Genomic DNA, 25163 nt, shown 5'->3' with positions numbered 1-25163 from the left:
TCCAGATTTCAGCCACTCTACTTATTCCCACTTACGCTGCATGCCCCATTTTTGCTGCAGGCTCTCAGGCACACATTTTCTGTAATGTGCAAGTCCAATCCTTTTTTTCTGGGGACACGCAGCGGTATGCATGCTCCTAAACATTTTGTGATTCTAACGTGAGAAGAAACTAAAAATTTTAAATTTTTTAGTTTCTTCTCTAGCACGGTGAATCATTAGTTCTGTTGCTACCCCCGATGGCAGCCTCATTTCCTGTCACGGTGTTTCCTGAGTCTCAGACAGAAGCAAGCGTTTAATGTGTGAAGTAGGAGTTGGAATCTAGCACAGTTATTGGTCAGTTTTGTTGTTACCACCTCTGATGGAGGCTTCCTTTCCTATCCTGGTGTTTCCAGAGTCTCAGACGGAAGTGAGCATTTAATGTGTGAAACAGTGCGGAATGTGGATGTGTGGTGTTTACTGATGAAAGTTTGGCCTCATTGAGGGGCAGTATTTCAATATGAGTAGGAAAATTACTATTTTTCATCATCATGAGGTAATGCATGTTCTTTGTGCTTTTGTACTTTGTACTCTTGTATTTATTTTCCCCAATTTGAACTATAAAATGGTGGTTTTCTTGAGTCAAAAGGAGAGTACTCATAAACATTTTTTTTAGAAAAAAGCACTGTGTGAGTCCCATATTTAGGAGCCTGCTGTAGTCTTTCAGTCATGACCCGGTCAGGATATGCCCTCACGTTCCACCCTGAAGCATTTCCAGGCACATCCCTGTGGGATAACTCATGACATCACATGTGTGCTATGGGGTTTACATGATGTGATGCCCACTTCCCCACCTCACAAACTGAGGCAAGCTTTGCATAATTTGACCTCACATTGTGTTCATCCATTTAAACCTTGTTGATTAATTTACTATGACGTAGTTTACTTTTGTGTTATTTAAGGCGTGGCATGTGGCATGTAAACAGCACTAGTCACAAATAATTAGATTTGAGGGTTTTTTAATTAGCTTGATTTGACTGGGTTGTTTCATTTAGTTTCATGTTGTGTCATGTGTAATGTACTTTAGGTCTGCAATTTACAGGAAAGAGTTAACGTATGTAGGAAACGGAAATAACTAATTGCTAATTAAGTTCAAACAGTGAGCTATAAATAGATAGGTAACTGTGGTGACCCTACTTGGAATATGAAGTTGGCAGCTGCAAAAAAATGAATTTGAATGCTTATGCTAATTTTAGGTGATTTGAAATGCAAGAATTGTTTTATAGAGATTGTGACGACTGCTGGAGGACTTTTCAGAATGAATAGTGAATATTTTTTATTGCAACACATTTTATTGAAATCAAAAGTTTCCTCTACATATTTAGGCACCTGGATCTTTGAATGGGACAATAACCTAAAATTCTTTCAGTGTGTTGATATATTTTCAGCTCATATTTAATCTTTTAGGTCTGTGGCTTGACAAGTTATCCGCAGTTACCCACACTGGGGATGCTCAAGATAATGATTCTACAAATGTTATATCCCATATTGTTGCAGAGTGTCCCCCAAACCTCAGGTGTAGATAGCGTGTGAGGAGCTACAGTGGATGGCGGGAGGACCAGTGAAATACAATGTGCCATTCTGTGTGAGCGAATGTGCTTTCCATCCATGATGACCTGTCATTGTATTTAACCCGAAGTGTATTTACTACATGAGCAAATTTACTGCAATACTATATCTTGCAGTAATATCTAGGATGATCACTGTATTTTTCGCTCTATAAGACGCACCAGACCATAAGATGTACCGTATTTTTTGCTCTATAAGACTCACTTTTTCCCTCCTAAAAAGTAAGGGGAAATGTGTGTGCATCTTATGGAGTGAATGCAGGCTGCGCAGCTATCCCAGAAGCCAGAACAGCAAGAGGGATTGGTGCTTTCACTGCGCAGTGATCCCTCTTGCTGTTCTGGCTTCTGAGATTCAGAATATTTTTTTTCTTGTTTTCCTCCTCCAAAAACTAGGTGTGTCTTGTGGTCTGGTGCATCTTATAGAGCGAAAAATACGGTGCCTAGTTTTTGGAAGAGGAAAACAAGAAAAAAAATATTCTGAATCCCATAAGCCAGGACAGCAGCCAGGATCTCTGTGCAGTGATCCCGCTTGCTGCCCTGGCTTCTGGGATAGCCACGCTCAGCCTCTCCCGGGCAAGGAGAACCTTCATCCCCTGCCCAGGAGAGGCTGCACATGGCTACGGCTCCCCCAAGAGCCGCTCTCCCTTCTCGGGGAAAAGCCCACAAGAGCCCCGCGGAGCGTGTGTGTGGCTCTTGGGGACTTTTCCCGCCTGCCTCCCACCTGCATTCGCTCCATAAGACGCATACACTTCCCCCCCTTACTTTTTAGGAGGGAAAAAGTGTGTCTTATGGAGCAAAAAATACGGTAAATCCACTGGAAGGCAAGGCTCCTGAGCCTTCTCTTTGTTGAGTCGAAAAAGAAATTCCAGCAGGTGTAACTTCCTCACCTCTGTATGAGAAGCTGAATCTGTCAGAATTCCTTCGTTTGAATAAACCTTGTAGGGGTTTCATGAGACAGCCGTGCTAATAACCTCAAGTGCCAGCAATACTTGCTCTGTCTCTCATCTAGTGCCAGATTATAGCTAAAATAGGTTTGAACCAGTAGCACATGCGGCTTTTGAAGAAATATTCCCTGCTCTTTTCTTTAACAACAAGCTTAACTTGACCTTTCATATCTTAAAAAAACAAAATAAAATCCTGGTTGTATGTAGTTGATTGTATGTAAGTCACCCAGGGAGTCTTTTTTGACTGAAGAGTAGGGTATTTTATTCATTCATTCATTATATTTATATGCCCCTTGATATTAAAAAACAAACAAACTCTTACAAAACATGAAACAGTAAAATTAAGGAAAAAATACAACCTTGCTTTAAAACATACAAAAGTTAAAATACTAATACATGTTAACATTTAGATGCTCTAAATAATTAATTAAATAAAACAGTTGTCCATCCAAGCCAGGTAGTGCAGAAGGAAACTTGAAAGTGCCATGGGAAGAGAAGAAAATATGAGCTTGAGGCACCATCACGGTGGTGGCCAAACCATGCTTTGCCTGTAACTCAGTTGAGTTGTCACTGAAATGAAAGGGTTGAGATAAGACCCAGGTAAACCAAACAGGAAACAATTATAGTAATCCAATGAGGTAAAGTTGAGGGTATGAATTAAAGAATGAAGCAAATCAAAAGAACAGAAATGGACAGCTTTGCTTGGAGCATCAAGCAGCGTGACTAAACCAGAGGCTCAGACTCCACTATGAATCATCTCTGAGAAGCTGAGGGAAGATAATTGGCTTTTTATTTAGAATATTTGACATTGGTGTGTCGCAAGTACCAGGGGAATGCTGAACTGAAACAATTTTTCTAAGCTGCTTGTGGAACTTGGAGCCAATCTAGATGTTATGGCAGCAAAGCGGTGTATAAGAGTCAGGTCCTACCTGGTCCTACCATTAGGCAGAATGAGGCAGCAGCCTCAGGCAGTAGATGCTGGACGTGGGTGGGCGGCAGCAGCAGTGGGTGTCCTTTGTGGGCTAAGCTGCCCCTCTAAGCTAGCCTGCTGCTGTCAGGTATGGTGGAAGACGCTGTCCTTGTCACTAGTGCTGAAATAAGATTCAGTTACCAGACCAGTTGACTTCAGTACATAGAACAGGCAAGGGAACATCTCAGGTAGCAAAAAGTCTTAGGCAAGCCCTGTGGGTTACTGACAAATTCATATAAAGCTGGAGACTCATATAAAGGTGGAGCTCAACTGAACATGCCCATCTTCTTTCTTCTCTCCCACCTCTTGGGGGCCCAGATGTAAGGAAGGAGAGAGGACAATGGTTGTGAGTAAAAGGACAATGTCAGTGCTTAAAAACACCTAAAATTCCAGGCCCTCCCATTTCCGCCTAACATCTCCAGAGTGAGAGGGAAAGTATCCCAGTTCTGGGACCAATGGGAGGTGAAATGCCACCCTCCCTCCAAAAGCAATAGGCTGACAGAAGAAGAAAATAATGGAGAAATATCCTCTCCACCAACATAAGTCCAGCAGAGCTTTGGATTGGGTCATTCCTCCTGCTTGGAATCTCTCTCCCCTGCCTCCAGGTGGGATTCCTCTGCTCAAAGGCCTGGGAAAACATTCAGGTGGACTGGTGTCCTCTCTGGAAGCATGGCTCAGTGGGCAGGGAGTTGCTTTTACACCCCTTGTCTATTTGAACCATCACCTCTAAGGCTGTGACTATTCTTTCAACTCCAGATGATTCATGAGCATGTGGTTTGTTCATCTTCCCATGTGACATATGCCATAAGTCGCTTGCTTCACCTATCCTGATTTGTTTTATTGTCCCAGTGCCTCACTCTGTCCTCTGGGTATATCTGGAGCATTGCTGACATGACTCCATGGAAAACTATCGTGCACATAATGCAGATGTATTCAGCTGTTTGTGCTGGTGCAGACCTGCAGATTGGTTTTTTAAGTCAGAGGCTTGCCTCGCTATAAATTCTGGGATCTGCAACATGCTGCAGGCCAGTTGTATGTCAGATGCATACCAATGTGCACCCTGCCCAGCAAATGGGCAGAGTCACTTGTATGCTTACTGTGTCGGTCATCTCAGAAGCGTTCTTGATGCTAGGTCATTCCCTCACTTGCTGTATTGGATTTGTGGTTTTTGACAGGGGTGTGGATGTGCGTAAGGTGTCGGTGGGGGAACTTAAATAAATTGAGATGCCCTTCTGTCAGTAGTCCAGGTTCCCAGCTTGATAACATGCTTTGTTGTTGTTTAGTCGTTTAGTCATGTCCGACTCTTCATGACCCCATGGACCAGAGCACGCCAGGCACGCCTATCTTCCACTGCCTCCCGCAGTTTGGTCAAACTCATGCTGGTAGCTTCGAGAACACTGTCCAACAATCTCATCCTCTGTCGTCTCCTTCTCGTGCTTTCCATCTTTCCCAACATCAGGGTCTTTTCCAGGGAGTCTTCTCTTCTCATGAGGTGGCCAAAGTATTGGAGTCTCAGCTTCAGGATCTGTCCTTCCAGTGAGCACTTAGGGCTGATTTCCTTAAGAATGGATAAGTTTGATCTTCTTGCAGTCCATGGGACTCTCAAGAGTCTCCTCCACCACCATAATTCAAAAGCATTAATTCTTTGGCGATCAGCCTTCTTTATGGTCCAGCTCTCACTTCCATACATCACTACCGGGAAAACCATAGCTTTTACTATACGGACCTTTGTTGGCAAGGTGATGTCTCTGCTTTTTAAGATGCTGTCTAGGTTTGCCATTGCTTTTCTCCCAAGAAGCAGGCGTCTTTTAATTTCGTGGCTGCTGTCACCATCTGCAGTGATCATGGAGCCCAAGAAAGTATAATCTCTCATTGCCTCCATTTCTTCCCCTTCTATTTGCCAGGAGGTGACCATGGGACCAGTGGCCATGATCTTCATTTTTTTTTTGATGTTGAGCTTCAGACCATATTTTGTGCTCTCCTCTTTCACCCTCATTAAAAGGTTCTTTAATTCCTCCTCACTTTCTGCCATCAAGGTTGTGTCATCTGCATGCTAAGCATAGGTAATTAAAAAGGAGGATTTATTGCAAAAACAAACAGATAGCTCTGGACAGCTCTAGCCAAGCTGCCAGCATTATCACTCAAGATGACTCTTCTGAAGACTCCTACCAGTGTCGACAGAAGATACTGAACTTCCGACCCTTTCGTCTCTTATTTTGCTTCCTGTCTAGCAGCCCTGCTATTCACTGCCGCCTTGGACTTATTGTGTCAGCTACAGCCTCTTCCTGTTCTGATAAACTGTCTCTGTGGCTGTTCGCGCCTTTTTGAGCTTCCTGAGAGCTTTGTCTGTGTTCCAGCCCGCTCTCAGTTGTTCCTGTGTGCTCTGCCCAACCAGCGTCGACTCCAAACCTCTCTCTTCCTGACTGTATTCAGCAGCTGGATACAAAGTTACACTTGGAGCTGGCTCATTCCTGACACCTTCTATGCCACATTATAGTTTTGGGAAATCCTTCGGGTTTCTTCTTCTTCAATTATTAGATGTACACATTCCATGCCTCTAATGTCTGCAAACCCTAATTTTCATCCCCTCACAAAAGAATCTGATCACCCAGCAAAAGGAGAGTTTAGCAGAGCCAGTATAGACTGTGCTGTCTGCATGACCCAGGGTGAGGTGTCCCAGCCAAGTCCTACCAAGGACCCCCATCAGGCCTACACTTCTTTAAACAACTGCTTTCAAGCATGTTATTGGAGGAGAGGGGTTCTAATGCAAATGTGCTCTCCATGACAGGGGCAGGAGACCTTTATTTGAGTCCAGGGTCATGTTCCCTTATGGGGGCACCTTCTGGGAGCTGTGTGGCAGTGACTGGTAGGCCCAGTGGCAAAAGAGAGTAAAGCAATGGATGTGACTCTTCCTTTATGCAGTAGGCTACAGTGCAGCCATCTCCTGCCAACCTAGCAGTTCGAAAGCACGTCAAAGTGCAAGTAGATAAATAGGTACCACTCTGGCGGGAAGGTAAATGGCATTTCCGTGTGCTGCTCTGGTTCGCCAGAAGCGGCTTAGTCATGCTGGCCACATGACCCGGAAGCTGTACGCCAGCTCCCTCGGCCAATAAAGCGAGATGAGCGCCGCAACCCCAGAGTCGGCCACGACTGGACCTAATGGTCAGGGGTCCCTTTACTTTTACCTACAGTGCAGCCATGCAAAAATGAGACACATCACACATCTCGACCCTGCATCCCGGCAAGCAAGAGGCATTATCAGAGTCCAAGGACACACTCCAGCCAAGCAAAAACACCCAAGGGTGTGGAACAGAACTGCCAAGAGGCATGGTCTGTGGAGAGGAACAGGCCTAGGGAGACTCTCAAGGGCACCCCTGCTCTATAATTCTGATTTCCTGTAATCTCTGCTATGAATCTTCCATCCAGTGTCACGTTATTCTTGCCTATAGTGACATTCAGAAAGCTTTCCAACGGTTTGACAGAGCCTCTGTTGTCTTGAAGCAATGCGTTGGCATCCTTTTGTACTCAGAACGCTGTTGGCTTTCACTATCTGTAAACTTTGTGTGAATCATTCTGCAAGGCGTAACCATTAGTTAAAGCAATTTTACTTGAGATTGTTCCAAAAGAAAAAGACGTTTCTCTGTGCCCCCTAGCTGATGTTTAGGCATGAGTCAGAGAAGGGCTTTGTGATTACTTTTAGTCATGGTCTCATGTATCAGTAAATAAAACTGCCTGCCTGGCTGATTCCAATCAGGGATCATTGTGTAGTTGTTGTGCCACACCAGATAATTTGTCCATTGCGTGTGGCATGGCAATTCTGGACAAGTTTGCTTTGGAATAATAAAAAGACTAGACTTTTTAAAAGACTGTGCTTCACATATCCAGTAGTGAAGATGGGTAGCAATGCCTCACACAACCCACCCGAAGGGAGCCACCTCTGTCTGTCATCTCAAAGATAATAAGGTGAAACAAGGTTAGCTCCCCTAGTTCCCCAGCTTTGGTGCCATCACAGAGAGGGCCTTTTTGCACATTGCTTGGCTGCCCGCTTTTATATACAGTGGTGCCCCGCAAGACGAATGCCTCGCAAGACGAAAAACTCGCTAGAAGAAAGGGTTTTCCGTTTTTCGAGGTGCTTCGCAAGACGAATTTCCCTATGGGCTTGCTTTGCAAGACAAAAACGTCTTGCAAGTTTGCTTTCTTTTTCGTAAAACTGTTAATACCCGGGCAATCCGCGCTCTGCAAGACGAAAAAATCGCAAGACGAAGCGACTCGCGGAACGAATTATTTTCGTCTTACGAGGCACCACTGTATGCTCTATACAGCTAACTGTGCCCCCAAATACCCCAGTAATAAGATCATTAAGTTTACAGATGATACAACGGTGGTTGGTTTAATCACGGCTGGAGAGGGGGAGGCGGCCTATAGGAAGGAAGTTGAGCAGTTGGGGGAGTGGTGCAGCAAAAAACAACTTACTCTTACAGGGTTGTAAAGACTGCAGAGAGAATAACTGGGTGCACTCTTCCCACCTTAGATCAAATCTATGCTGCCAGGTGCCATAAGAAAGCGGCAGTGATAGCGCAGGATAGTATGCACCCCGGAAATGATCTCTTTCAGCTTCTGCCTTCTGGAAGAAGGCATAGGGTTATAAAGGCCAGGACTAGCCACCTGAGAAACAGTTTCTACGCAAATGCAATTCTGGTTCTAAACGCAGCATAAGGGGTCTCTATAGTATAGTGTATTTTTTAGTATAGTGTATTCTATAGTATAGTATAGTATAGTATAGTATAGTATAGTATAGTATAGTATAGTATAGTGTATTTTAAAATGGGGTTTCAGAGTTTTTAGGGGGTTTTGAATGTTTTATGTAGTTTTTCAATTTCATTGTTCTGTATGGGACAATGACAATAAAGATATCGTATATCGTATATATCGTTCATGCAATAAAACCGCTAACACCTTTACAAAGCTAAGCAGGGTCCAGTACGGTTTCAAATTGGATGGGTGACCACGTGTTGAGATTCCTGCATTGCAGAGGGTTGGACTGGATGTCCCTTGGCTTCCCTTCCAACTCTACAATTCTATGACTCTAGAAAATCTAATTGTAATGAAAGCTGCCCTGTATCTTCAGGAGAATCCAAGGATGCTGTGTGGTAATACCAGGCATCAGTGTTACCCATTTTCCCAAACAACATACAACTGCAGGAGTGATGGCTCTGTTCTCAGTCAAGCTCACAACCCAAAGCACCTCCTTGGTTTTATCTGGATTAAGTTTCTGTTGCTCAGTCTGGCATAACTGTCTAGCTCTGGGAAACCTTTCATCTGCAAAAGATTTGCACTGTGGTTTTGATCCATATGCTTCTCTGCTGTATTTTTAGATTTCTTCCAAAAATAATGTCGATCTCTCTTCCCCGCCTTCCCCTCAGAAAAGCTGCTGTTAGAAAACTTGCAAGCCTGGCTGACAAGGTGCTGAAAGAGAGTACAGCCAACAGGTGCTGAAAGAGAGTACATAACATCACGATTCTTTTGCAAGAGGCAAGCGCTTAAGGAAATATTGTTCAGCAGATGACACAGACTGAAATGCCAGCTTGCTGCCAAGAGCGAAAGGTTAAGAATAATGCTAATAAATTTAAAAGTCAGCTTTCAGAAAGCCACTTTTCATGATTCAGATTTAAAACATGCATCTTGTTGCGCATATATATATATATATATATATATATATATATATATATGAGATCCACGTGCACTGTCAATATTTTGGGGGCACTTTAGAATAATTGAATGGGCCATGATTTCAACTGAGCATCTCTGCAAATTAATGTTAGATTTATGTTTGCCCTTTCCTCTGCAAGGCAATTTATGGTAATCAAATTTGACAACAGAAGCATAATAAAAAATAACTCAGTTGCTTCTTGGGCATGATTGTCCATGTCTCTGCCTTTGCCAAGCCTAAGTGAATGAAATTAATTCAGGAGCACGATCTATAGCAGGCGAGGAAAAGATGGCATCTCCCCCTTTGCCAATTATGTTTATTTATCACAATCCTTTATATCCTACCTTTCGAGGCAGAAATTCTGGCAAAGCCGCTTATAAGTTGCACCGAAATTCATTTTAAGAATCACAACAAATGATTGCAATATATGAAATATTATCAAGATTGTCCTGGCAGGGCAGCTGATAGTTGAAGGTTCAATGGGGAGAGGACGCGATCTAGCTGGAAGAAACCCTTGCAAAATGTGAATGACACCATACTTTTGAAGCACATTATTTCCCCCAAAGAATCCTCACAGAGCTTCAATTCCCTTAACTACAGTTCCCAGGATTCTTTTTTAAAATGCATGGTGTGTTTGCGGCCTGATATTAGTTCAGATGGAGCACGGTCTCCAACTTCCCAAGATTGTGTGACAGGGACTTTTTAGTAGTGACGCCCCATATGTGGCACTCCCCGTTCCATGACACTATGCATCTTTCATTATGTATTTATCTGAATACTGTACATTTAAAGGGTGAGGGAATCCCATGCCTTAGCTGAAATGGCTCACAGGGCAGCTTTTGAAGTTCAGCACTATGATAATCCCTGTCCTCAGGCATGTACAGTGGTACCTCAGGTTAAGTACTTAATTCGTTCCGGAGGTCCATTCTTAACCTGAAATTGTTCTTAACCTGAAGCACCACTTTAGCTAATGGGGCCTCCTGCCACCGCCGAGGCACTGGAGCACGATTTCTGTTCTCATCCTGAAGCAAAGTTCTTAACCTGAGGTACTATTTCTGGGTTAGCGGAGTCTGTAAGTGTAAGTAACCTGAAGTGTATGTAACCTGAGGTACCACTGAACAATCTAAAAGACATGACCCAAAAAGTATGGGGGGGAGGGGAGAAGTTGTGGCCCCAGTTTCTTAAAGTGACAGTTCTTATAACAACCAGCTGGGAGGGGATCAGTTCAGGTAGCCTGATGGAATGGTGGCTGCACAGTGATGCCTGGATAGCTCAGTTGGTTACAGTGTGGTGCTCATAGTGCCAAGGTTGCAGGTCCAATCCCCATATGGGACAGCTGCATTTTCCTGCATTTCAAGGGGTTGGACTTAGATGATGCTCAGGATCCCTTCCAACTCTATGGTTCTATGACTGGGGAACATCTTCTCTCCCTCTGCTTTGCAGCCTGATGTTAGGTGACATTTGAGAAGAAGCAAAAGCAGCAGCTGGTCTCCTAGCAGAGGTGTTTGAATAACTCTCCCTTGCCTTCTTTGCCACTGCTCCAACATTCTTAGAAAACTTTTCTCTGAAGCTTAAGAATGGTAAAAATAGGAGTGTGTAGGCATGGCAGTAGCCACGCTGGTTCTTTGACTGTTTCTGTGTCCCTCGTGACCCTTTCTGGGAAGGCGGCTGTAGCAAGAAATAGGTTTAACTGCTATGAGTAAGTTAATTGTAGCAAACCTTTGTAGAAAGGAGATATTTTTAGCCTTGCAGGCTACTATTTTTATTTCTCTTGTTTACGCATCGGTCTCTCTCCTGTTTGGTTTTAAGCCGTTAAACTAGGTTTATTTGTGTTATTGCGTGAGAAATCAATGGGGCACAAATCCCCTGAAAGTCAAAAGTTTTAAAACCATTTGTGCAGGTTAGAGTATAGGTCTTAACAACAGTTTGTGTTCCATGTGAGCGGATTTTCAATGGTGTACACATTTAGATGTGTTTCAGCCTGTCATTGCATCCTAGCAGAAATGTGCTAGGAGTCATTGAGCAGCCTTGCTCAGTGCAGTTTTCATGCATCTTGGCTTTTTTATTTTTATTTTTTATGACTAATCGTGCTTTTAGCAGAAGGATGCATGCAATTCAGATGTTTCCTGAGGATGAAATGAAATGAATGAACAAACAAACTATTAATGTAGCTGAGGTTTGCTTTTTCTTTCACTCCTAGTGCTGGAGTACTCATACCCCTAAACATTTTGTGAATCTAAGTTTGGCTTCATTGAGGGGCAATATTTCAATATGAGTAGAAAAATGAGAGTACACCTAAACATTTATTTATTTTTTTGAAAAAAAGCACTGAGTATTGCTGATGTCTTTCTTTTTCTTTTTTTAAAAGTGTGCCTTAAACGAAAGAGCGAGTTCGACTCGCTCAAATGCCCCTTGTGGTTTCCTCCCACTAAGAATAGGAGACAGAAATACTGTAATCATCGGTCCCAAAAAATGTGCAGTCGGATTGCTTGTAAAAACCCTAATTTAGAACTAAATTCAAGCCCCTTTCAAGCCGTTGGCAGTGAATGAAACTCAGGGTGGGTGGGGGAAGCAGGGCATGCGATATTTACCAGCCTTCTTGCTTGCTTGTTGGCAGAGAGCTGAAAAAATGCTGCTAAGCTGTTGAATGAGAAACGCCATGTTGGAACAAAATTATGAGAACAATAGATGTGATACTGTCTGCATAGAATTCATTAAGCATAGATGTGTCCACTGCATCCATCTGCTTGTTCCCTTTAGGTGTATCAGCCCAGCTGACCAGCAGTCGTCTCCGTCGGAATACATCTGTGGGAACTCCTTTCTGGATGGCTCCTGAGGTTAGATGGAATTTTACTAACTCCTACTATGGGGTTGTGTCTGTATGTGCTTCTCTCTCTTCTTAATCTATCACTTTCTAAATCCTTTGCTATACCCACCCCAAGTTTCTAGCTCTCTCTGTTCTGACATTATTCCATCTTGGGGGGGGGGGGTTGCATTTGATCTGTGTTAAGACTATTAAAACAGACTGCTGCCAAGTTCATGTTTTGGCATTATTCATTTGGGTCCAGTAAAATAAATCCCTGGCAGTGAAGTTAACTTCGTTCATGTTTAAATTGGTGTTGATAGGTTTATCGCAGAAATCTATATAATCCTGTCAGGTTTCATACATAATAAGTATTGACCACATATTTAAAACACATGAATTCCCCACCCCAAGAATCCTAGAAGTTTTGGTTGACCTCTCACAGAGCGACAGATCCAAGCACCCTTAACAAACTACAGTTCCCATGTTTCTTTGGGGGAAGTAATGAACATTAAATGTATGGTGTGTGCCTGCAGCCTTATTAATATGTTCAGTTGCCTCTTCAGCTCACTCGATGCATGACATCTTCTCTGCGTAAATTTCCTCAAGGAAAATTTAATAAGACCTGGAAAACCAAATGTATTCTTTCCCTCTCCCAATATTCAGCCACCAAACCAAATGTTTAACGGAGTATCCCAGGGGATTTCAGAGAAGGGCAATGTGTGATGAAATGTATAGTCAAAAGAGACAACAAACCAACACTCTATTCATTTCTCTTGCTCATTCTTTGCTGGGGCTGAGACTTGGGGTGGGAATGCAGAGGTTTGTTAGTTTCTGCTATCCAGCTGGTACTTGGGTCACTGAAGGGTTGAAATAATAATGGTTTTCATGAAATTGGGCTCCTTTATGGATCATAATGGAATGTCAACAAAAGGTCTGCCGCTCTGGGGACGTCTACACAACATGACCTACCAACAAAAGACTGTAAGAGCAGGCCAAAGCTCTATCTATTCCTGCATCTTTTTCTCACAGGGGCTAAGCAGATGCCTGTGGGAAATTTGCAAGGAGAATCTGAACACAACATCACTCTACCCAGTTGTGATTCCCAGCAGCTAGCATTCAGAGGTATACTTCCTCTGACGGTAGAGGGAGAACAGTCTCTGGGCTAGTAGCTATTGGCAGCCAGTGGTACCAGGTTGCCCCCAAGATTGAGGGGGCCCAGCACACATCACATGCACATGTGACATCACATGTATGCATTAAAGGGCTGGCTCCCTTTAAAACAAATATTGAGGGAGCTGAGGTGCCCTTGACCACCCACTCCCCGAGCTGGTGTGGCTGTTGATATCTTCCATAAATCTGCACAATCCTCTTTTAAAGCTAAACCAATCCTCCCCCAGCCATGGCCCATGGTCTGCCATCTGCTTGACCCCCACACTCCCTCTGCAGTGCCAGGCAGGTAAATACAGAACTTCTTTGAACTTTGGTGTATTTCATTTAGAGAATCTGAAGTGGTTTAGGCCTAGTGTAGAACAAGGACCCAGAAACCTGCCCAGGCAGAGGTAACTTTTATGGAATAAGCCCGGTTGCGCCTCATCCTTCAAACGTGATGAAGAGGCCATTTTGCTACTCTTAAGCTTAGGAGGTCACTGCCTTGCTAAGACCTCCTCAGTTATTTATTACAGCTGTAGTTCAAGGCAGTAGTTATTTTTGGACCCAGTATCAAGGACTTCACCTGGTCCTGGATTTTACTAATCCATCCTAGAAGGAAGTAATATTCAATTCCCTTTTTAAAGGGGAGGCTGAGCTAGTTGCTGAGGCAGACATTTTGTTGCCATGGCGACAGCTGCGGAAACATGGATGAGCACTTCCCTCCACCCTCTGCATATTATTGCCATACAAGAGTCACGGTTTGAGGTGCTTTGGCCTCACAACTGTCATTCTCTGGCAGGCAGTGTGGAAGGCCAAAAAGCAGCTTAAATACTTGCCTCCTCAGAATACATCCACTTCACAGGGCAAAAAGCCTGTAATTATGGCCTGTTCTCATAGCTCTGCTGAAAAGGCTTAGGAACGTGTTCCAGATGCAAGCAAGATGGTTGTGAAATGCCTGTCTGGCAGCACCTCCGGTTCAGATGCTGTTATTTAATTTTATATCTTAACAGGTAATTGCATGTGAGCAGCAGCTGGATAGTTCCTATGATGCCAGATGTGACGCCTGGTCACTTGGGATCACCGCTATAGAGTTAGGCGATGGAGATCCACCACTGGCTGATTTGCATCCTATGAGAGCTCTGTTCAAAATACCAAGGTACCATCTTATTTCACGTATCTTTCATTGGGCAGGCTACTTGACCACAGTGGGGTGGAGGGGGAGGGATAACAGTTCTGTAAAATGTATTCAGTGATTTCATCCACGCAATGGCAGTCTCTTATGGTAGTGTTGACTACTTCTTCCCTCAATTTTAATTGGAGGGGGAAAACTGAGCTCAGTGGGTCCTGCATGGAACTTTCTAGCCAAGAGATGTTAGACTCTAGAACTTAATCTGTTTTGGGAAGGCATGAATAAATACTTATTTTGGCAGCAAGTAGATATATGTGTAAATATAGTGCTGGGTGCCAATTTAACCATTTAAACTAGCAGCAGTCAATGTGGTAGGACCAACATGGCTAGTCAGGGATGATGGGAGTTGAAGAGCAGAGACAGGCCCATGTGGTGATGCCAGACATGTACCTGTTTCTTAGATGTTAAAGAATTCTTCATGGGTCATGCAATTGACCAATAGGTGGATTATGATCCTAATGGAATTAGAAGTAACCTGACAATATTTATGTGTACCCCCATTAATGAGAGGTTTCACAGAGTCCCTGTATGTACCCTGAGTTGGTTTCCTAGGAATGAACGTCACTGGAGTCTTACGACATTTTTGTGATTTTATTTACACATATATTCATATGTGAGCATAAGATCGAAGATTCACAGCATCAACTTTCCAACAGATCCCACTTCCCCATTAAGCTTCTCTGTGCCCCCACCCTGTGCTATAACACTGGATACTCACAGCCTCTCTGTGTCTCTTTCAGACCCAGTTCCATGACTGCAAGTCTGTTGTTCTCTCTCAAACACATATAGACACTATGATAGCATCACTTCAGCCAGGGGAGGATGATAGAAAACACATGGACTCTTTTGTTCACCTTCCAGAATTGTCTCCAACCATTTAGTTTCTGTGGCAACACTCTGGCCCTGGCTTACATAACAAAGAAGACACTTAACACCGACCCATTTCCTTAACAAAATTAACTTGTTCAACCATTTCAGCCTCTTGTCATTGGCTGGAGTGAACTCCAAGAGGATATTTAATCCAACTGAATTTCATGACTGTGTTAGCAAACCAAAGAATTGTAAAGCCTACTGCTTTTAGGACTGCAGCGGACTTGCCATGACACATAAATAATGATGAATAGGTCATTAGTTGTTTCATTTTGTTTGAATGCTAGAAAATTACTGCAGTTCTTGATTTATTTGATTGAGATTTTAAATCCCCCTTTTCCAAAGACTTATAACATTAAGACAATCAGTGGTGCATTATACTTTTCTAAACAATTCTCCTTTTAAGCTAGAGGAAATCTGTGTATTTTTTAATGACTCTTCCAGAAATCCATTACTCAGCTTGACTTCTCTCACTCTATTTGGTTGAAAATTTATTCGAGCTTATTGTAATTCTACATGTAAACCTATTTTAATGTCATCTTCCACAGAAATCCGCCTCCTACATTGCGGCAGCCAGAGATATGGTCGTCTGAATTCAATGACTTTATCAGCAAGTGAGTGACAATGGAGCCATTTAAAAATAAATCAATGCATAAAGGAGCACCCATGCAATTAAAAATAATGTAGCCATATTTACAGTATTCAGATAACATCCAAAATATTCAGATAGCCATAGAGTTGGAAGGATCCATGAGGGTCATCTAGTTCAATCCCCTGCAATACAGTTCCCCATCCAATTTGAAACCAGGTAGCACCCTGCTTAGCTTTGCAAATGGACTAGCAATTTTATTGCTGCTGCACCATTAATGCTTAGGTAAACCATTGTAATTTTTACACAGGATCTACTATTCAGAAAACACAGAGCAATTTCCAATATCTAGAAACTGAATTTTAGAGCAATGTCTTTGTAGCATAGGTTTCATTCTTTATTATTTTTATTTAGGACGTTTATATCCCACCTTTCATCCATCATGAAACTGAAGACATCACAGAGGTTCCATAATGGGCTTCATAGGTGGTCTCCTACCCAGGCAGACATAGACCTGATTTACATTAGCAAGGTGGCTCCATCTTGGGCCCTCAGACCATGCTCTTGTTTTTACTATATCTGGGAGTACATAATGCTCTTTAGAGCCATAACAGTGGCTTCACCATGGGCAGAGGCAAAGATCTGAGATGGGGCTGTAGCTCTGTGGTAGAACACATGTTTTGCATCCCAAAGTTCCCAGACTCCATCCCATCTCTAGGAAGGCCTGGGGAAATTCCTGGTTTGAACTCCTGGAGAGCTGCTGCAAATAGTTGTGGATGATACTGAGCTGGATGGGCCACTGGTCCTACTTGGCATAATGTGGCTTCCTATGCTCTGTGTATGTTGGTCCATTGGCTAGAGACTAATCCCCAGGGAATTGATGGGTTACACCACCTTTTTTGGGGTCAGGTCCAACTTAAAGCACTCCTAACTATCATGGTAAATCCTGTCCAATGTGGCTTCCGATTGAGTACAGGAAGCTCCTGCAGCCAATTGGAAGCCGCGCCTTGGTTTTTGAATGGTTTGGGGAGTCAATCAGACTCCCAGAATGGATTAAGTTTGAGAACCAATGTATGACTGTATTGTGTCTTTAGGGTGGTTTCATTTAAATGTATGCGCAACCTGATCATAGGATGGAGGTGGCTCTCACTTCAACAAATCTTGCTGGTTTCCTCGTATACATTTTACCTTCCCCTACACTGGATCACAAGTTCGTAAGGGACACTCATGAGTATCACCCAGGCTGACCACCCCACAAACCTATAGCAAGATTAAAACAGACAAGAAACACAAAAATCCAGCAACATTATAAAAGCACCAATTAAAAGGGGAGCTGAAAACATAAAAAGCTGCCTGGAGTCAACATCACTAAGCCACAGCTCCTCTGCCCCTCCCATGCTAGTGAACATGGTGCTGCCAGGAGGGGAAGTCACTAAAGGTAAAGATAAAGGACCCCTGGACGGTTAAGTCCAGTCAAAGGCGACTATGGGGTGCGGTGCTCATCTCACTTTCAGTCCAAGGGAGCTGGTGTTTGTCCACAGACAGCTTTCTGAGTCATTTGACCAGCATGACTAAACCGCTTCTGGCATAACGGAACACCGTGACGGAAACCAGAGCACATGGAAACACCGTTTACCTTCCTGCCACAGTGGTATCTATTTATCTACTTGCACAGGCATGCTTTTGAACTGCTAGGTTGGCAGGAGCTGGGACAGAGCAATGGAAGCTCACCCTGTCATGCGGATTCGAACTGCTGACCTTCCGATCAGCAAGCCCAAGAGGCTCAGTGGTTTAGACCACAGTGCCACCCGCTCCCATTGGGGAGGTCACTACACCCACAGGACTCTTCCATGTCCCACTGCTTGAAATCAGGCTTCCTCCCTAGTTCTCTGCTACCGCCTGTCTTTTTATTACATAACCGCATTTCCTAAAAGCTGTGCTTTTTCCAATGGTGCAGGTGTTTGACCAAAGATTATGAGAAACGCCCAACAGTGTCTGACCTGCTACAGCATGACTTTGTGAAGCAAGTGGAGGGCAAAGAGACTGTCTTGCAGATGCAGCTGATGGAATTCATTGATGTTCACCAGCAAATGGGAATCACAGAAAAAGCAAGGTACTTTTTTGGGGGGGGGAGTCTGTCTGCATGTAACAAAATGTGGTCTTGAAGACAATTTATTTAAATTATTCTTCAGATTTTTATTTTAGGCATCTTCCTCATTTTTATGAATGCAACCCGCTTAAGTAGCAAGCATCTCTGTAAACCAGTGAGGAAGCTGGAATTTGAACTAAGACTTGAGCAGATTATGTAATATTAGATAAGCATAATATGTGACTTAACCAAACTGAATACAACCCACTGCTCACGTGTGGCTGTTTGCCAGGTGTTGGGAACTCCCTGCTCTTACAATCCCAGTCAGGCAATCCCTAGTGGTCCACCATACATATCTGCTCAGCTGTGGAATACCTCTGTGGTACCTCGGGTTAAGAACTTAATTCGTTCTGGAGGTCCGTTCTTAACCTGAAACTGTTCTTAACCTGAGGTACCACTTTAGCTAATGGTGCCTCCTGCTGCTGCCGCGCCGCTGGAGCACGATTTCTGTTCTCATCCTGAAGCAAAGTTCTTAACCTGAAGCACTATTTCTGGGTTAGCAGAGTCTGTAACCTGAAGCGTATGTAACCTGAAACGTATGTAACCTGAGGTACCACTGTACACTCTTTGTGATGTCTGTTAACTGTTCTCACAGGTTTGAGGCCACTGAAGCTCTTCCACATGAATAACTGTGGCCAAAATATCCCCCTCTATGAAGTTGCATTTTATCTGGCAAAACATTTCCTTCACGTGCAAAGGAAAGGAAATGTGTTGCCAGAAATAATGGCACTTTTAGACGGGGATATTTTCATCCTTGTTCCAACAGTATTTAGCAAAGTAATTATGCATTATGAAGCATTCATAATCTTCGAGCCTTGTATGAAATTGCCCAAAGTGTTTTGGCTCTGTTTCAGAAATTCTGAAACAAGTTCTTCAAAGTAATGTTCTGTATGTGAGACTTAGTCATTGGTGAATATTTATATATTTCTACTCTGCTTCAAGGTAACAGATAATAGGTTTTTTTGAGGGGGATCAAATAGCACATAGAACATAAAAGGTGGTGCTATTTTAAAAGTCTCAATTGTTAATGTCTCCTTTTTCCCACATCAAATGAGCTGTATAGAGAAATCTGATTAAGATCAGCTGAATTTCTTCTTATTGATATTTTTGGTGGCTTAATGTTTTTTTGGTTTGTGTTTTGTTTTGTTTTTGCAATCTTCCAGTGAGATCTGAGGATTTATTTTGTTCTTTTTATAGTCTGCAATTTATCTTATAAGGTTGCATTGCTCCCCCCCCCCGCCCCCCTGCAAATGAATATAATTACCCTTTCTAGAATTTTGAAAACTCTTTTAACCAAGAAGTGACAAGCTCTTGCAGGAATAAAATCCCAGTGACCAAGAACAAATTCAGTGCATGGTGCTAAGGAGAGAGCCTGAACTTCAAAGCCAAGAAATCAAATTAGATGTATGAGTTGATGCAAGCTGCAAACCTAAATACTGAAATTGTGAACACAGTGTAGAACACAGTTGCTTAAGTGTTGCTATTTAATGTTGCCAGTGACAAAACTGGGGATAATCAAAATAATCTTCCTTCCTCTTCTCAGTTTGATCATGCGAGGCTGGCTTGTGTAGAGTCAAACCATTGGCCATCAGTATTATCCATCTTCTATCTAGCTCTTGATGTGAAGGTTTTAAGTGGGGGGGGGGGGTTCTAGTCCCACATGGAGAATATAAAGGACTGAACCAGGGATCTTTTGCCTGCAAATCAGGCACTTCAAGGTCCCTCCTCCAAGCAGCTACCTTCTGCCCCAGTTCTGACTGACAAGCCAGCTAGCCAATAACTTCATGGCAGCCTTTCCTTCATTTTCTCCTCCTACAGCATTCCAGTTCAGATAAAGTGGTCACTTGTCCCTTTAAAAATCATACAAGTAGTAAACACTGAATGTGTATTTTGAATGCAAACTACACTGAATGAGATACAAAGGTATAGGTGCCCAAAATGAGAGCCATTGTGCTGTAGTAGTAGTTAGAGTGTCAGACTAGGACCTGGGAGACCAGGGTTCAGTAGGTGACCTTGGGCCAGTCACTGCCTCTCAGCCTAGCCTACCTCACAGAGTTGTGTGGGGATTAACAGACTCCTAGAACTCAACCAGATTTTGAACACTTTGAAGACTAACATCAGAGCCATAAGGGCTAAAACCTGCACCTTCCCCAGTTATTCTGAAGACTTTGGCTCTCTGCTACTTGATATCCAATGCTACACTCTGGTGTGAAGCTGCAGCACAGGCAACCAACCCTTGAGAGGTGATTTCTGTGACCTTTGATTCCTGAGTGTCAAGCTCATATCTACCTCTAAGGTACGGTTGCCATATTTCAAAAAGTGAAAACCAGGACACCCTGAAAGTTTCTGAGGTTTTTTTTCCAGACAAATCCCAAAGTTGTTGAGCCCAAAAATTGCCAGAAAACTCCCAATTTTTCAGAAATGCCCCCAGACATCAATTCCACCTTTTAAATCCCAGTAACGTCTGGGGAAATAGCAGCCCTACTCTAAGGTGCTTTGTGTGGTCCACTCACTTTTAAAGTGCACTTATTGTGGTCCAAGACTGTTCCAGCGCATGGAATCAGATTTCATTTTGACTTCACCCCTCTCCTGTATTTGATTTGAGGTCATAATAATCCATGGGATGTTCCTTGATCACATTCACATCAGTGTTCACGATCAGCGATCTTCTGACACTTTCAACGTGTTTGCAAAAGGCTACCCTCAGCTTTTACAACACTCTTTTCCCCCCACTCCTCCTCCACAGTTCACCCATATAAAGCAGCCTTGCTCATCCTAACATGCTCCAGTGCATAGCAATTAGATGACTAAAAGTGACACTCAAACAAGGAGGTTATTCCATCAAGCATTATCTGGCAAGATCAGCTTGTCTTCTGTTGTCTCATCTGCCAATTTTGTGTTTGCCAGTCCAAGAAGGATTGTAGTGATGCTTCTGCTTTGGGGTTTTTTTTGTTGTTGTTTTTGTAGCTGATCCAATTAGGTTTCACTACAAAAGATTTTTCACACACACATAAACCAGCCCTGCAAGCATTTGGACAGGAGAGAACTTTAGAGAAAAGATCTAGAAAGCATGTTGCTTGTTGATGTGTTAAAGGAGCTGGGTGTGACCGATAGATGCTGGGAAATATGTGTTGAGAGAAGACTATCGTGTACATGTGACTTTTTATTCCAGAATCAATGGAGGCTGAGTGCTTGTTTTTTCTATGTAGTCCACACACCATCTAGATCTGTTTCATATCCCACCCCCAAAGCTCCCACAAATAGTGCTTATTGAGGACCAGGTTTCATTCTGAAAATAAAAGCTTGTTGCAAATGGATTCTGCATCATCCCATATGTGTCCATATGAAAGAGATGTAGGTAGTTGTATCCACACTTGCCCAATGATTTGGGTGGGCTTATACCAAGATTTCAGTCACCACTGGAGTAGGAGGAAGAAGAAGACTTTGAGATTGCTATGCCTCTTGTAGGATCCCAGGGCAGTGTGTGTGCAAATGACCAAAGCAAAACAGTACGATGCTTAACCGTGGATGTTGGCAACCTACGTCACAGTTAAACTATGCCTTAGATTACTCTGACTGCCATCGTTTCACTTGTTAAAGCAATAAACCATGGTGAACACCACCCACAGTTAAGCATCATACTGTTGTTTGGTTTTTGTCATTTGCACACTGCCCTGGGATCCGATGGGATAAATGTCAGCCTAATTACTTTACAAATGGCAACAAATTGCCAAGGATTTGGCATTTTCCACGCTATTTTTGGAGCCATCAAAGATCACTTTTATTCATTTTGACAATTGAAACTGAAAGAGCTCCAGTGGCCTCGTTTTGCTTTGATTGAAAGGCAGGGATGAAGTGGGGGTGGCGGCAGGGAGGAGAGAAACTGAGCAGAAACAATAACTGTCTTGAGTCATTCTCTTGTCGATACAGCCTTGATGAATCAGCCTGTCAGGTCTTTGGAAGTGCCTGTAGAACAGAACGTCTGTGGCAAACACAAAGAATAAAATTCCACAGATTAAGATAGGGAAACGAGTGATATTTTTGTTTACAGTGCCCGTGAGCAGGATGGGGGGGAGGTTGGAAATCCATCCGCCAACGTCAGATGGGAGAATTATTTTTATCAACTCTTCGGGGGCAAATGAAGAGAAGCGGCATCATTCACACCCCTCGAGGGATCCATGCCCTTTCACATTAGAGCAGGCAAAACATTGTGTTCTCATATCTGTCTCTTCTGTATACGTTGCATGATGAAGCTGGTTTCTAAAGCTAGTCATAAAAGAATCCGTAAGGAAGAACTCCCTCTGAAACTATGCTACAAAGCTGAATATATGAGCAGCATCAGTGAACGTGAAGCGGGTGGGGTGGAATTGGTGTTCTTAGAGGAAAGCCCAGGTAGAAGGAAAATGCAAGAGGAGGAACAGAAGATTCCCCTTGCCTCTTGGCTTATTTCTGTTTCTCCCCAGCTACAGCCGTTGCTGAACCCTGTAGGCTGAATGTGATATATACCACATTGGCAATTATTCTAGCAACACTTCTATGTATTTGCCAGCATGGGTCCATTTTTTTTTAATAAATAAAAAAATCACAGCATGTAATGGTTGACAGTAGGAATGGGAAATGACAATTTGACTCAAGGTCTACATCCTTTCCTGATGTGGGGGGAGGGGAATAGAATAGAATGGGAAAGATAAGCTGTCACTTCCTGCATCTATCGTTTGTGGGCAGCTGCTTGATCAAAGTCACCGTGCTGACAGGACAGGCGTTGGAAAGGAGATGACCTTCATGTACAGCGTTGCTGAGCAAATGGATTCAGAAATTACAGATTTGTGTGAAAGCCAAACATCACTTGCCCATACTGAAATGCCTGCAGCCTCAACATAATACTTCCCCCCGCCTGCAGTTCCTTAGGATCTACATGTAATGTACCATGACCTTTCATTTGAACAGCAGGGCGTTATCAAAGACGTTTTTGTGCCCGCGGCTCATGTCACCTTTGAGCTTTTCTCGTGTTCTTTGTGAGAATGTGCATAAGATCTTGTTCTGGGGATCTGAGGTCAGGGCTGGGGGAAGATGTGTGTGCACATGCTGGGAATTGTGGCTCTGTGAAGGGTAAACTAGAATTCCTAAGAGTCTTTCAGGGGCAGAGGTGCTTTAAATGTATGGTGTGCATAAGCTCTGCCCACTGTCACCATTAATGTAACCCTCCTCAAGTTAGAGAGGAAGCATCTGAAGTAGAGAGCTTCCTGTGGTGGAAGATCAGGGATCTGAATGGCAAATTGCCAAATACAGGAGAGCCAGTGTGGTATAGTGGTTAAGAGTGGTAGACTCGTAATCTGGTGAACCGGGTTCGCGTCTCCGCTCTTCCACATGCAGCTGCTGGGTGACCTTGGGCTAGTCACACTTCTCTGAAGTTTTTCAGTCCCACTCACCTCACAGAGTGTTTGTTGTGGGGGAGGAAGGGAAAGGAGAATGTTTGCCGTTTTGAGACTTCTTCAGGTAGTGATAAAGCGGGATATCAAATCCAAACTACTCTTCTTCTTCTTCTTCTTCTTCTTCTTCTTCTTCTTCTTCTTCTTCTTCTTCTTCAGGAGGGCCCCTGTTTCACACCCTTCAGCCTGTAAAGAGATATGGCGATGGGGACAGAGCTTAGCAACATTACCCCTGCTCCCCTCAACTCATTGGGTTGGTTCTAAACATGAGCAGAAGGTGTGAACAGGGTTATTGCTAATGTCGCAACTGTTCTGCCTGCATTTTTCTTTGCATGTAGAAGCATCCTTCCATGTTTTTGTTTTCTTGAACAGATTTGAGCGCATTCATACTAAGAAAGGGAATTACAGCAGGTCTCCAATTACCAACCAGGAAGATGTAGATGATCTGGCAACCTTGGAAGTACTAGATGAGGTAAGACCTTTTTTTATAAAGAAAAAAAAATGCTAGGGAATTTTGTAGATTGGGAAAGTTGCATGCTAAGAACAGGCACCCACCCTGGGTAATAGTCTTCTGTGATAGGACAATCTGTGGTTTAAATTTCTGGATGGGGTTGTCTTTCCCTCATGGGGGTCAGTGGACTATAGGACCAGGTGTTATTGGGCTATAGTTCCTGATGTTCCTGACCATTGGGCATGCTGGTTGGGGTTAATAGGATCTGGAGTACAACAACACTTGGAAAGCCTTAAAGAATCAATCCTACCACCTGGAAATGCTGTTAGCCTCTGATTTTGATACTCACCAAGCCAGTGGTTCGTCATTATTAGTCGATTTCCAGAGTGTTTTATACTTTTGAAACAGCTTTGCCAACATTAGCCAATTAATGGCACAGGAGCTGAACTAATGGATGCAATTAATCTCAGGTGTTAGGTTCTCATCCAAACATTTATTTGCACTATGATGAGCCATATGCTAAGAAGTTGTTTTTTTGCCAAAAGGCAAAAGTCATTAAATGTGATAGCGTGTGTAGCTAATGAGAGAAAGAAGTAGCAAAATTCTCCTCTCCTCTCCGGTCTTGTGTGAATTTTGCAGGCAGGTATAAAAACATGGTGGATAATGAGAGTGAAGGTAAAATCATGGGCAACACAAGGGCAACACAAGTGCTGTTTATCCACAAACTGTGGCCTGGTATGTTAGGGTCTCCTGCATAACGTTACCTGAAGTGGCTAAATCAGATTAGAGCCAATCTGTTACTTCTTACTTGGGGCAAATGACAAAATAAGGCAACTGAGGAAATGATACAGATCCCCAAGTGCATATTCTATATGAGAGTGAGTAGACTCAGTAGAAGGAGCCATAGCTCAGTGGTAGAGTACACGCCTCGCACACCAAAGGTTCCAGGTTCAATCCTTGGTGTCACCATTTAATTTTAAATAGATCTCAGGCAGCAGATTAGGAGAATCTTGGAAAGTTAATGGCGGTGAGAGTTGACAAGTTAGATAGAGCAATAGTCAGACACAGTTAGGATGGGCCATAACTCAGTGACAGGGCACATACTCTGCATGCTTTAAAGGCCCCAGATTCAACCCACAGCCTCTCTAGATAGGGCTGAGTGAGAAGGTCACTTATCAGAAACCCTGGAGAAACGCTGCCAGTCATTCCAGACAATACTGAACTGGATGGACTCACTGTATGACATAGTAGGAGGTCTCCTGTGGCTCTAATACACTTTTGTGCTACTAATCACTAATGCAGA

General features: G+C 43.2%; 1 protein-coding gene across 2 annotated transcripts in view; it reads left to right on the top strand.

Moving 5' to 3' along the window:
• The window catches only part of MYO3A (myosin IIIA), a 104509-nt gene that overhangs the window by 18538 nt on the left and 60808 nt on the right, over positions 1-25163 (top strand). For both annotated transcript variants that reach the window (XM_081834182.1, XM_081834181.1), the window contains exons 5-9: positions 11989-12065; positions 14194-14339; positions 15791-15856; positions 17789-17944; positions 23782-23881. In XM_081834182.1, the coding sequence (XP_081690308.1) occupies positions 11989-12065; positions 14194-14339; positions 15791-15856; positions 17789-17944; positions 23782-23881 (545 nt within the window). The remainder of the gene's footprint in view (positions 1-11988; positions 12066-14193; positions 14340-15790; positions 15857-17788; positions 17945-23781; positions 23882-25163) is intronic.

Source organism: Podarcis erhardii (assembly GCF_964252035.2).
Source record: "Podarcis erhardii genome assembly, chromosome: 12".
Taxonomy (NCBI): Eukaryota; Metazoa; Chordata; class Lepidosauria; order Squamata; family Lacertidae; genus Podarcis; species Podarcis erhardii.
Note: the sequence above shows the minus strand (reverse complement) of the source record. Positions and strands in the feature narration are given on the sequence as shown.